The 14,470-nt window shown below is 31.2% G+C and overlaps 1 protein-coding gene across 1 annotated transcript; it reads left to right on the top strand.

Annotated features, from left to right (window-relative positions):
- On the top strand, window positions 1-13,732 carry LOC111707909 (uncharacterized). Its single transcript, XM_023481095.1, has 19 exons — window positions 1-104; window positions 1,015-1,054; window positions 1,783-1,899; window positions 2,491-2,572; window positions 3,950-3,996; window positions 5,403-5,518; window positions 6,315-6,341; window positions 7,007-7,115; window positions 7,472-7,527; window positions 7,979-8,183; window positions 8,351-8,413; window positions 8,478-8,580; window positions 8,899-8,992; window positions 9,902-9,941; window positions 10,356-10,415; window positions 10,469-10,521; window positions 12,558-12,619; window positions 13,023-13,076; window positions 13,412-13,732. The coding sequence occupies exons 1-19, from the start codon at window positions 44-46 to the stop codon at window positions 13,505-13,507; spliced, it is 1,485 nt and encodes a 494-aa protein (XP_023336863.1). The 5' UTR covers window positions 1-43; the 3' UTR covers window positions 13,508-13,732.
- Window positions 13,733-14,470: the final 738 nt, after the last annotated feature.

The following is a 14,470-nucleotide window of genomic DNA, read 5'->3' as shown; positions in this document are numbered from 1 at the left end:
TAAAGAATTTCCTATTTTGGAAAAAATGATTTAGATAATAATAATGATTCCTGGACAGGCAAAATTTGCCGGGGGCATTGTCTGTGCCTTTTTTTCTATTATAGGTAAACTATACTTTTACGGTGATCTTCTATTACAGTTTTTAATTATGTCTCCATCTGTGAGCATCTTTTCTTTCAAAAACTTTGTAATTTTGAGCATCCATAACCCTTCCTTGGGGTCATGTGAGGCCCCACACAAAACTTGGGCCCGATCAGTTCAGTTCAGTAAAAATGAAAATGGTTTCTTTTATTTGTCTTGTTCTAAAATGTGATCACTTTCGACAAAAAATATGAACCTACTAAAAATTAAATTTTGCCAAACTAACTTTAGTATTGATAATAATTCATGAATACTGAATACTGGCTCAATATTAATTATGGATAATTTACATAAATCAGCCTTTCTCTCAGTCAGACAAAAAGTCGTCTCTATGTATAAAAATGAAGCTCGTCGCTCTTGTATATTTATATATATATGCTCAATGTATATAGTTGGCAAAACGACTTAACCAAATTGGCTGAATTTTGTCTAGGGAACCATGGGTACCCTGGGAGTAACATAGGCTAAAAAAACGAAATATTTTATAAAACCGGATTTTCAATTAATATTAACATTTTTACTTTAAAATTCGATTTTTAAAAGATTCTACGGGCAACTCTGGGAACTTTAGCTAGTTTTTTTTACATCTTTTCATCCTAGCATTGTGTTTAGTGATATTTAAAATTATGAAGTATGCTATGATCAGAGACCGAATTTAAAGAATTTGAGCGGCGGCTTAAATTTCAGCTGTGGCTCAAATATGGTTGGTTTCACTTAAAATTGTATTCAATGTTCAAGATTTAAGTCGGTGCTTAATTGAAACCGGTTTTTGGCGGGTTTAAGACGCAGCTAAAATTTATTAAATTCGGTTGCAAAATATAGGGATTAGAACAGTTTGAGGTGAGTTTTTATTCTCTTTTTACCTGTGCTTAGGAACTGTCTTGAACTCTGTTTCTATGCTGGTTTTACTCAGGTAAAAAATGTAAATTAGAAAAAAATCTTTTTAAATTTCAATGTCGAAAATCGAAATACATTATAATTATTATCATTAATGTTTTGTTCTGAATGAAAATCAAATTTAATAAAAGCAATCGGATTTTTAAAGTACAGCTTAACCCAGACATGGAAGAATAAATAAAATGTCGTTTTCTAAACCTGCAATAATGTATTACTGTAGATATTTAGTTCTTTAAATTGTTATTTATTTGTTTAATTTGTTTAATTGTTATTCAGGATATTTTTTTATTTTGAAATTACTGAGATATAGGTACAGTACAAAACCCATCGAAAAATTGTCAAGACGAAATTATAAAAATTCTTTCGATGTCTTCGAAGCTCTGGGCTTAACTGTCGTTAATAATCTCAGCATATTTCGAATACCTCGTATAAAGCTGTTGATTTTAGAGAAGATTAATTTTTTAAAAATCAGCTTACCTCCAACATGGGGTTTAAGCATCAAGACAAAAAAATAAAACAAGAGAAAAATCTCAGAATCGTCCACACAATCCTGAAAGGATGATTTAACATCAGAGAAAATACTTTATAGCCTAGCCGCACTACAAAACATGTACAAATAAAAGAAAATTATTTGACAAAAAACCCAGGTGGGCGTTTGGCTCAATTCCAGCTATATTGAGATAATCAAACAAACAAAAATGTTAATCTTATTTTTTTTTACTCGACAAATTATGATATTTTCAGGGATCCTAAACTCCGATCTCACCCTACAACAATCCTAGTGATTGCTCTCTCAGGGTTTGATCTTCTCTACACATCAATCATCTTTCCTCTTCTGGCTGTTCATTACCTAGACTGCTGGTAAACAGACAATCTTGACAGACAAACTTTCACACGCACAACCGGTGTACATATGAATATCCGAGCTGGGCCAACCTTTGCGTACCTTATAGTGTACCGACAATTTACAATTACTAAAGCGGCAGACCCAAGGTTCTTTAAAAAGGTTGGTTACTCTGGATGTACTCCAATGTACGGAAAATGTCGTCTCCTTAGCATAGACAGATAGAATCCCGTAATAGACATCACACTCGCCTCTATAATCAGTTATGTCATAGGCGGATTCTATCCATCTATGCTAAGGAGACGACATTTTACGTGCATTGGAGCGCGTCCAGAGTAATCAACCTTATTTAAGAACATTAGGCAGACCTGCAGTGTTCAAAAATAAACCTCTAACATATAGAGAATGTCGTTATAAAATCTAGTCACTAAAAACGTCGCTTATTTGAAGTACAAGCCTGACCTTTAGGCAGATAGAACTAGTTTTGTAAAGTATACACACAGCCTATAGACGGTAAAAAGGAACGGTACACCAAATTGAATGAATGAATGTGATTATTTAGATTTTTAATTCTACACAAATGAAAAGAATATGATAATATTTCTTAGGTTTTGCTTTTCTGGTTCAACTTTGTGTTCAATCCTAGCTTATGCCTTCCTTTGGAACCATGGGAATCTTCTTAACATCCAGGTTTAATATTTTACTCTTTATTCTGGAAACATGGGAACCTTCTAAACATCCAGGTTAAACATTTTACTCTTTACTCTGGAACCATGGGAACCTTCTTAACATCCAGGTTAAACATTTTACTCTTTACTCTGCAACCATGGGAACCTTCTTAACGTCCAGGTTAAACATTTTACCCTTTACTCTGGAAACATGGGACCCTTCTTAACATCCAGGTTTAATATTTTACTCTTTACTCTGGAACCATGGGAACCTTCTTAAAATCCAGGTTAAATATTTTACTCTTTAATCTGGAACCATGGGAACCTTCTTAACATCCAGGTTTAATATTTTATTCTTTAATCTGGAACCATGGGAACCTTCTATACATCCAGGTTTAATATTTTACTCTTTACTCTGGAACCATGGGAACCTTCTAAACATCCAGGTTAAACATTTTACTCTTTACTCTGCAACCATGGGAACCTTCTTAACATCCAGGTTAAACATTTTACCCTTTACTCTGGAACCATGGGAACCTTCTAAACATCCAGGTTAAATATTTTACTCTTTACTCTGCAACCATGGGAACCTTCTTAACATCCAGGTTAAACATTTTACTCTTTACTCTGCAACCATGGGAACCTTCTTAACATCCAGGTTAAACATTTTACCCTTTACTCTGGAAATATGGGAACCTTCTTAACATCCAGGTTTAATATTTTACGCTTTACTCTGGAACCATGGGAACCTTCTTAAAATCCAGGTTAAATATTTTACTCTTTACTCTGGAACCATGAGAACCCTCTTAACATCCAGGTTAAACATTTTACTCTTTACTCTGGAACCATGGGAACCTTCTTAACATCCAAGTTAAACATTTAACTCTTTACTTTGGAACCATGGGAACCTTCTTAACATCCAGGTTAAACATTTTAATCTTTACTCTGGAACCATGGGAACCTCATAAACTTTTTTTTGGTTAAACATTTTACTCTTTACTGCATGTTACTTTTGAATTAAAATCAATCCAACATGATTATGACAGAAATCGTACACTATAACCTCGTTGGGAATGGCTTAATATAAATAAAATGTAAGTTGATGTCAACGAGGTTATAGTGTAGTTTATGTCAAGCACAGTTTAAAAAAATCTAATTACAAATTCTGATTATCTTTGTTTCTCAGAAAACAGATGAAAATATATTTGGTAAATAAAACAGCTTGCATGTAAAAGTATTAACAATTTCAAGCGCTTTTATTGGTAAAATGTGAATAAAATGTGATTAAATTAATATCTTTCCATCTTTGATTTAAAGGGCGCTGTTGCAAACTGAATATTCTTATGAAGCTAGGGTCACTTTAAATTACGTCGACAGTCCCTTTAAAGTTCCATTTTAGGCTGTTTTGGCGGTAAATAGATGGGCAGCCGTTTGCACGAATATGAGGTAAATAGATGGGCAGCAGTTTGCACGAATATGAGGTAAATAGATGGGCAGCAGTTTGAACAAATATGAGGTAAATAGATGGGCAGCAGTTTGCACAAATATGAGGTAAACAATTGTCACGTCAAACTAGGGCTTTTTTCTAGCCATTTCGTTAATGGTTAGCTCCAACCGTACAGAAGTAATTGATAAATAATCAAAAGTGGAGGCCTTGATGGATCCAAAGGAACTAAGAAAGCCACAAACTTAAATTTGTAATCCCTTTATCTTTGCAACCAGATGGTGTAACTAAATTCAGATGGGTTGCAAACAAATCTGTAAATCAGAGTTTGTCACAAAGACTCAATTCTTTTATCCAAAAAAAAATTCAAAACCTATTTTTATGAATTGAGCAAAGTTCTGTTAACAAAACGGATATTTTGCAAACTTACAGAAGACTTTCTTATTAACGAACAGCAAAAACCGTTAACAATTTCTAAAATATCTTCTATTAATGCCGTTAATAATGCAGGGGTCAATATAATTCCCAAAAAAGCTGATTTTCTCGATCCCAAAATAATTTTTTGCCCCCAACTTAAAAAAAGTGCCCCCAATTTTTTTTAAAAAATGCCCCCCAGTTGACATTTTTTTTCAAATTCCACTAACACATTTTCCCCAATTGCCCCCAATTTGAAAAAAATGCCCCCAGTTTTTGAAAAAAAGCCCCCAATTTAAACAAAAATGCCCCTAATTAAATTTTTTTTTTCAAATTCCACTAACACATTTGCCCCCATTGCCCCCAATTTGAAAAAAATGCCCCCCATTTTTAAAAAAATGCCCCCAATTAAAATTTTTTTTTTCAAATTCCACTAACACATTTGACCCATTGCCCCCAATTTGAAAAAAATGCCCCCAGTTTTTGAAAAAAAGCCCCCAATTTAAACAAAAATGCCCCTAATTAAATTTTTTTTTTCAAATTCCACTAACACATTTGCCCCCATTGCCCCCAATTTGAAAAAAATACCCCCAATTTTTTTTAAATAATCATTTTAAAAAAATTTGCCCCCAATTAAAGAATTTGCCCCCATTTCTTTTAAATTTGTCAATCCCAAATGGGATTGAAAAAGGAATCATATTGACCCCTGTAATAATGTTAACAAACGGTAACTTAAAAAATGAAGAATACCGTTAACGAAACCAACATTTTGTTCTTAGTTAAATAATGAAAGGCTCTCTCTCTTCTAAGACCCTCTATTTCTTCGATCATTGCAGTACGAACTGAAAGCAAAATTTCTGTAATAACGGTTTTAACTAAATGTCAATGAACATCTTGAAAAAAGTAAGTTTGTGGCCAGCCCTAATTATAAACGGTATTGCATATTATAAAAGTTACAACAACATAAATGTTGAAAAATCTTTTTTGCTTTTAGGATCACCTGTCAGACTAGTTTGTACAGTATCCTTATCTCCTGTGTTGTCAGCACTCTCATCCTTATTGTTCCAAGCCTTGGCATCTGGGGAAACTTTAGTTTTGACAGTGTTTCAGGTTAATACCACTGTGGACTTACTAGGGTCAATTTTAAACCAACCAGACCAACCTCTTGAACCAGCCTTAGGGACCCACTGTATGGTTTCAACTTTGATGGCGTGGCCAGACTTTTTACAGTACCCGGCCTTCATACGCATATTCGACCTAACCCACTAGCTTAGTATTGTGTGATACACTTACACTAGAGATGGGCATCCTTTTTTGTGAACAAACACCAGAAAATTTTAATTTTCTAATTCCTGTGTTGCAAACTCAGGGGGGATTTTAAGGAATTGATAATTTTTAGATTTTCGCTCTCTATATAATGAGAAATTTTTACATGGGGGGGGGCAATATTTGGTCATAATTTTATTAACAAACACAAACAACTGAACACGGAATGTACTGCAGTATACAACCCTGTGTTTACAATCTATATTAATTAATTATCTATACAAATATTCAATTATCAACATTTTACAACCCCCAAGAAATATGATCACTCTGTATAAAAGTGTACAGTGTTAGATACGTAAACATATTGTGATGTACACAGCTGACTACTCTATTAATTATTAATAGGGAGGTCGGTTGTGTACATCTGAGGAAAACTTTACCTCTTTATTTCCTTTCTATATGCCGTGTGATATATGTATAATTAAGTATTTAAGACAAATACCCTGTTAACTGCAAATCAAAAAATGTTAAAGTTTTATTTAATTTTCAAATACCTTTAAAAATATCACAAAAATGCATTTGATAGAACTTTTTTTAAAAGTATTATTTATTTTTTATTTTTTATTTTCTATTTCAGAAACCTGTAGTCTCTGGTCCACCCCAGGAAAAAACCTAAATCACATTTTTGATAAAAAAATTGATTTACCATTTCTTTAAATATTCCTTCATCTACTGAAAGATTAAAAAATATGGGATAAATGTCGTCTTGGTTCTTTCTTTTAAATGTTATTTTATTTAAAGATTCTTGAAGTAACCATATAGAAAACTTTATAAAACTCCAGAACAGTCTACCCTAATGGACATCTTTAAACATGTCATTGTATCAATGCTTTGGAAATCTCTTAAATTTGGACTGTACATATGATTTAAATTGAAGCTCTAGCAAAGCGGGAAACGCCGATGTACAATGGTAACCCTCGAAACCTTTGACTGATCAACAATGCAAGGGTATAACGCAGCTGATATTACAAATATTTCTCAAATATTCCAAATATTTCACATCCCATGCTGCTTTTAAAAAATCAAATAAAAATATTTATTATATTTCTAAAAAGTGGAGAGTTATATTTCTAAAATAAAAACTGCTCGCAAACTAAGTTATTAACAATAACAATTGTTTCAGTAGAAAAAGGAATAAGTGCATCATAATTGATCAGTCGAAGGTCTAACATCATACAGGCCTTTTTTCAAATAGAGGCTCACTTTAAATTATGTCTCTTAATATTGAAGAAATTAATTCTGCTGTTGTGATTTAGGACAGATTTTCAGGAGAAATCAACCCCAATACAGTCTTGATGCCATTTGCACTTGGAGTGCCTTACACAATAATATTTGCTTGCTATGCTGTTATTCTAAAGACAATAAGGAAAAACAACAGGTATTAATTCATTTTTTTAATTTTCATAAAACATGCTGTTTTTCTAATTTGCCCTGGACTTTATACCAAACAAACAGGAGCCAAATTTAAAGAATTTGGGCCACGTCTCTAATTTTAGACATGGCTCAAACATAGTTGTTCCACTTGAAATTGTATTCAGTGCTTGGAGATTTGAGCCAGAGCTCAATTGGAATTGTTTTTGACAGTTTAACGACACAGTTTGTTAGTGTCATAATTTATTTATCTCTTGAGCCACAGTCTTAGTTTGTTAGAATGAGTATTTTACCGCACAATCTGCAAATAAAATACCAGAGAACTGTTTCCTAATGTGAAAACATTAAATTTTAATTCTATAGAAAAATAGAACAGCAAGGGAGTTGCAATCTTCGCCCCCGTCCAAGCATCCTGCCAGGTTGAAAACAAAACAGCTGCTAACTCTAGAAAGAGATTATATTGGTTCAAATGTGCTAACCATGTGGGTCAAATTACAGCTGAACAAAGCTGAGGGTGGACCATTCAGTGGTGTAAGAAAAAGTTCATCTCAGTTTGAACTGATTTAAACAAGTATACATGACAGATGTTTCCCTCTTTATTAAAATCTAGGGACCTACATCTTATTAACTTACTTTACGTGGATGATAATTTAATGATTCATTTATTGGTAGGCCACATAATATGTTGACAATGCCACTGTGACTTTTAAGAAAATCATACTTGATAAGTTCAAGCATATAACAAGAACGTTTTTATTCTGAATTTAGTGATGTCTTTTTAATAATCTGCATTAGATTTTCCACTAAAGCATGCAATTTTTATATTTTTTTACAACCTACCTTTCAAAGCTGTTTTCTTCTCAATATGAGAACTGGAATCCTCAATTCAAGAACCTGTTTCCCACATCAATCAACCAAACACACTGAGCCTGCCTAACCGTGAGGACACTTCTGTAGTTCTTCAAAGTACGCAGAAGCATTCAGAGCAGGAACTAGTTTCAACGTCCACAATTCAAGTCAGAAGTCAACAAACTGTTAAGAATGTGCATAGCTACACATTTTTCGGAACACTCAGGTCTTAATAGTATTAAAACTATATAAGCATTAAAAATTTGCTACTTTCTTTTTATTTCTGTACATACATGGAAAAGGTGAAATATGTATGCTTTTCTAAAAAAAAAATTTACAAATTCAAAATTTGGTTACATAACAACCTTAATAAACTATTTTTAATGTGTGAAGAAAAAAGAAGGTTGGACATCTACCAGATATTCCTGAAATTGTGGAAACTGAAGTTAATTCAAGGTATCAACAGTTTTTATTATCTCTAAAGACAAAGTTAAATGATTTTTAAATAAATAAATTTCAGGAAAAGTTCAGAATCAAGATCTGACAATTATAGCAATTGCTTCCATTCTCTCAAGTCTCTGAAAGAAATTCTTCAAGAAGAGATTTCTTCATCAAACTCTGAGGTTTTGATACATATGTGGGTTAAATTTAATCTCTATTTTTGGAAGAATCAATTTTTATGATGGGTTCATTTAAGTACAGCCTGCTTTACAATCTTTTACTATTATAACTTTATAAACTTTATAAATATTTTAATTTATCAGCGGCAAATTAATCTATAAAATATATGCATGTAAAGTTTTTCAGGTTACTTCTGATTAAATTTCGGGAATTGGGATGTTAAAAATTACTCAAAATAATAATCCAAAATTTTCCGTATCAAAGTATTGTCAAAGATATTTTAATATACATTTAAAACGTGAATATGTGTCTTGTATAAGGAGATTCTGACATCATCATTAAAGAGTATTCTAGTTAATACAAGACCAGACTCATTAGAATCTATTTCAAGTTTAGACAAACAAATAACATCAGGTAATTCAGAGTCTAAAACTAAAGAATGCGCGAATTTTAAGTTTGAGGTTAAAAGTTCTGTAAAATAATGAATAGCTACTTAAGTATTAAACTTTCTCAATTTTAAATTTGAATTTCCCGGGAAAAATCTGAACCAATCAGAGAAAAGGATTTACGGAGAATATTACATAACCATCGCTAATCAGCTGTTCTTACGTAACCGAAAACAAAAAATACAACCGTTTTTTGGGTTTACATTCAAAAATTAATTTATCTAAAACGTGAAATTTCTTTAACAAGGTTTTCACTTTTAAAGTTGAATGCAGCTTTCTCAGCTGCAGCTGAATGATGATTGAATAATAGACAAATAGGGAAAATGCAGGATTTCAAGATAATTTAAACCTCTGTTTAAATTTTAACTCATCGATTTCAGCAAGTTAAATATTTAACCACAGGGTTAAATATTTAACCTCATGGTTAAAGTTCAGGTTTAAATTAAGTCAGAAGTGGCATTTAACCATGTACTTAAAATTTAAGTCAAAACTTTTCGTTCTTTAGTTTTAGACTCAGGTTAAATTTAATTAAATTGTATGTAAGAAATCTAATATACAATTATCTGATATAAACAGATACTTTTTTTTCGAGCTCACAAAGCTGCACCAGTAATGTCCGAGGAGTTAGACTTTTTCCTTCTGTATATGGCTCATTGTAAATTCTAACTCAAACTTATTTCTCGACTCAAAATCCAATTATTGTCCTGATACCTTGGCTCTTTTAGAATTCAAACTATGAATTGTGATAGATTATGCAGTCAAAACTACAAAATTTCTAAGGTTTGCACCGTCAGTTGCGAAAATACAGAATTAAAAATATTAAGCTGTATTGTAAATGAAATGTTAAAATCAACTGAAAATAACAGTACAATTTTAGTGAATACAATGAGAAACCTCTCAACAAACCAAGAAAATAGGTAAGAACTTGACTAATTAATTCTTATTTAATTGATGTTTGATTTTCAAGATATTTCTTAGTTGATTTAAAAACAAACTATTACAAATGAAAATATTTGGTTTAGCTCATAAAACAAACAAAAACTTCAAACTCTGAGAATAGATACTGATTTTTAGAATATCTTAATGATTTATCTATATAATAAAACAAGACATTCATATATATATGTTGCCTACAGCCGGCGAAATGGCTGAAATTGTGTGTGGACACTCATTGGTGTCCGGGGGGTGTTTTAGGCTAAATAAATCGATTTTTTTCAAAAAAAATTTTTTTTAATTTTAAAAAAAAATTACCATGGGCAAAGCTTAGCCTAGTAGTATTTTATAAATTTCAAATGTTTTAAGCAATTATTTTAACATTAAATATTATTTAGAATATCATATGTTGAGGATCTAGAAAGAAAAAACACATTAAAAAAAAGGAAAAGGAATCGGTAAGGGAAAGTAAATATAATTTTAATTAAGTATTGTAAAACCTATTTATTAGTCAAGAGCTGAATCTAACCTTTACTGTAGGATTTATTCTAATAACAAACTTAGGTAAACTTTATTATTTACAAAAATATAAATAACATAAATAATATAAATAAGGAAATGAGTATGATTTGTTAAAATTGCTATATCATTCCCAAGTAACAATTTTGCGGAAAATCCGCGGAAATTCCCAGGAATCTTTCACAGGAAAATCCGGTGAAAATGTCGACAGCTTTTCCCAGGAATTTCTCATAACTCATTCCGAGGAACCAGGTCCGAGGAATTTCTTGTAACCCATTCCAAGGAAATTCTCGTAATTCTATCCAAGGAATTTCTTGTAACCAATTCCAGGAAATTTCTTGTTTTCCAATTCTTCAGAAAAACCAGAGAAAATTTGTGGAAATTCTTGGGAATTTCTAGCGAAAAGGTCTTCAGAACCTATTCTTGGGAATTTCCTGGGAACTATTCCCAAGATTTTCTCAAGAGTTCCTCAGGAATATCTTAAAATATTCACTAACAAAAGTAGTGAATAACTTAACAACTTTATAGCCCCTCCAACTTTTTAGAAGTATAACCATCTTCTTAAGTCAGAATGTTATAGTCGTTTTTGATCTTACTGAAGTTGTCATGTATTTTGTTTATTCAGACAACTGAATTGTCAAGAAAAAATGTTTAAAAATGTTTAAAAAATTTTAAATATTTTTTTAAAAGATGGTTCTAACGTAAATTATCATTTTTTATCAATAAGGATGCAAAGAAAAAAAGATTTAGTTTGGGCAGTGCATAAAAGAAAAGAACCTCAGAGACCTATTGGTGAAAAACGGAACTTGAAAATTCTGTGAATTCTGTGATCAGGAATTTCCAGAGAAATATTCCTGAGAAATTCTTAGGAATTTCTTGAGAAAAATTCCTGAGAAATTCTCAGGAATTTCTCGAAACTTATTCTCTTATCTAATTCCCCTAAAAATCCATAAACTTGGTGACCAAGTTCTAAGAATTTCTCAGGAATTTCCTGAGAAGCATTCCGGTGAATTTCTCGGGAATTTCTTGGTGTGAAATTCCGGAGAAATTCCCAGGAATTTCTCGAAATTAATTCTTTTATTAAATTCCCCTTAAAATCCTTAAATATGGTGACCAAGTCCTAAGAATTTCTCAGGAATTTCCGGAGAAGTAGTCAGGAGAATTTCTCAGGAATTTCTTGGGGTGAAATTCCGTAGAAATTCCCAGGAATTTCTCTACACTAATTCTCTTAATAAATTACCCTAAAAATCCGTAAACATGGTGACCAAGTCCTAAGAATTTCTCAGGAATTTCCGGAGAACATTTCTGGAGAAATTCTGAGGAACTTCGTGGGGAAAAATTCCGGAGAATTTCTCAGGAATTTCTCGAAACTGAGTCTCAAAACTGTGATCCCACAAAAATCTCTCATCTTGGGTACCAATTCTAGGGAATTTCTCGAGAATTTCCGAGGAATCAGTTACAGGAAATGATTCTCGAGAAATTCGTCGGAAATTCCTTAAAGAAAGTCACCACGGTTGGAGAATCTGGGGAAATTCCTCACTTTTGTTACTTGGGTTGCCTCCCAACATTGTAGACCTTGAATATTTCAAACTATGAATTCTTTTAGATCATTTAAGTTTGAAATATTAAAGGTTTACACCATCAGGTTGCAAAAAAATAGGGTATCAATTCATTTGACTTTTTTCTCTGGTTGTTTCCAATAAGTGTCAAAACAGCCTGACCGATTAAGCCTGATTTTTTGTGGCAACTTACATGACCCTGGGAAGGTTTATGTCTGGTTGAAATAAAAAATGTACTTGTGTCTACTTTTTGAAATTTTCATTTATCCATCAATGTCAACAGGAAAATAAAAATAAAAATAAGAATGGCGACTTGAAAAGCAACATTTGTATGCTAACATTGTTACAAGAAAGCACGAAGCGTAATTTATGAGAAAAAAAATAAGAAGAGAATACCATATGATTCAAATCATGTTTACAAACTAAAATATTTATCTTTCTTCTCTTGAATTTTTAACAAACTTGTTATTTTGGTCAAAATACTCCCCTCTAGTTGTATATCTTATAATTTATCAATCCTAGCGTTTAATCTACCTGGCGTAGTTATTAGAAGCATAGATCCTCTTGCTCTTCACTATCCGCAGGTTACAGAATTATTTTTTAAGGAACTTATAATTCGCTTTTATCTCTAATTTTAAATATTTGTATCTTTGCAACTTTGCAAGTGTAACTAAAGGTTGTATTTGACCTGTCAGAATTCTACAATTCGATCAAATAGCCATAGTTTGAAATATTGGAGAAAAAATAGGTTATTAGAAAAGTAGGGTTTATGGCTAATTGTCTATGGCAAAAGTACTAATCATTTTATATTTGAAATCTGTATGTAAAGCTGTGATATTTTAAACTTAGATTATTTGGTACTTTAGTATTTCATGGTTTGAAATATCTTAGGTCTGCGACATTGAGTTGCAAAAGTAGAAAATCAGAGTGTGTTGCAAAAACTCAATTCCTTTGTTTGAGAAATGTAATTTACCTTATTATTTCCAGGCCCATATTCCTATATACGTTATAGCATGGAGCTCTACTTTAATTCATCCACTGGTAAAAAAATATATTAAATTCAGATTTTTGTTTTTTATTGATATTGGTAATCATGCCTGGGAACAGTCGTTTTAGCAGTAAAAGCTTACCTTGTCTCTACATTTTTACCTTTTTTGATTTTTACTTATTTTTTACTTAATTTTAATTTTTATCCTGACCTATCTGATCAAGTTTTGAAACTTATTGAAATTTGTAATACACAAAATTTGCTTTCTGGATATTTTTCAACAAAATGGGGATTTTTTTTCAATAGTTATTTATTGGAAAAAAAGATGAGAAATTTGTATTTCTATATTTATTTTTGTATATTAAAAAATTTTTATGACATTTTTTAGGTGTACGTAGCCTGTAACCCATCATACAGAGCAGCTTTTAAAAGAAGCTTTCTACATTTAGATATTCACAATACTAATTGCAAAAAGTTCTGGTAAACAAAATTCAGTTATTTAATTTTAGACTGGTCCATATATAGAGTAACCATATTTGGATCAATTATATAGTATACAGTCATCATATTTGGTTCAATTTTATACTATACAGTCACCATATTTGGACAAATTATATTCTATATATAGTAACCATATTTGGATTAATTCTATACTATATATAGTCACCATATTTGGATCAATTATATACTATATAGTAACCGTATTTGGATCAATTATATACTATATAGTCACCATATATGGTTCAATTATATACTATATAGTCACCATATATGGTTCAATTATATACTATATAGTCACCATATATGGTTCAATTATATACTATATATAGTCACCATATTTGGTTCAATTATATACTATATATAGTCACCATATATGGTTCAATTATATACTATATTGTCACCATATTTGGATCAAGTATATACATATAGTCATCATATTTGGTTCAATTATATACTATATAGTAACCATATTTGGATCAATTATAAACTATAAAGTCACAATATATGGTTCAATTATATACTATATAGTAAACATATTTGGTTCAACTATAAACTATATAGTCACCATATTTGGATCAATTCTATACTATATAGTCACCATATTTGGATCAATTATATACTATATAGTCACCATATTTGGATCAATTATATACTATATATAGTCACCATATTTGGTTTAATTATGTACTATATAGTCACCATATATGGTTCAATTATATACTATATATAGTCACCATATATGGTTCAATTCTATACTATATATAGTCATCATATTTGGATCAATTATATACTATATAGTCACCATATATGGTTCAATTATATACTATATAGTCATTATATAGTCACCATATTTGGATCAATTCTATACTATATAGTCACCATATTTGGTTCAATTATATACTATATATAGTCACCATATTTGGATCAATTATATACTATATGGTCA

The sequence above is a fragment of the Eurytemora carolleeae genome, unplaced genomic scaffold (genome assembly GCF_000591075.1).
Source record: "Eurytemora carolleeae unplaced genomic scaffold, Eaff_2.0 scaffold840, whole genome shotgun sequence".
Classification (NCBI taxonomy): Eukaryota; Metazoa; Arthropoda; class Copepoda; order Calanoida; family Temoridae; genus Eurytemora; species Eurytemora carolleeae.
Note: the sequence above shows the minus strand (reverse complement) of the source record. Positions and strands in the feature narration are given on the sequence as shown.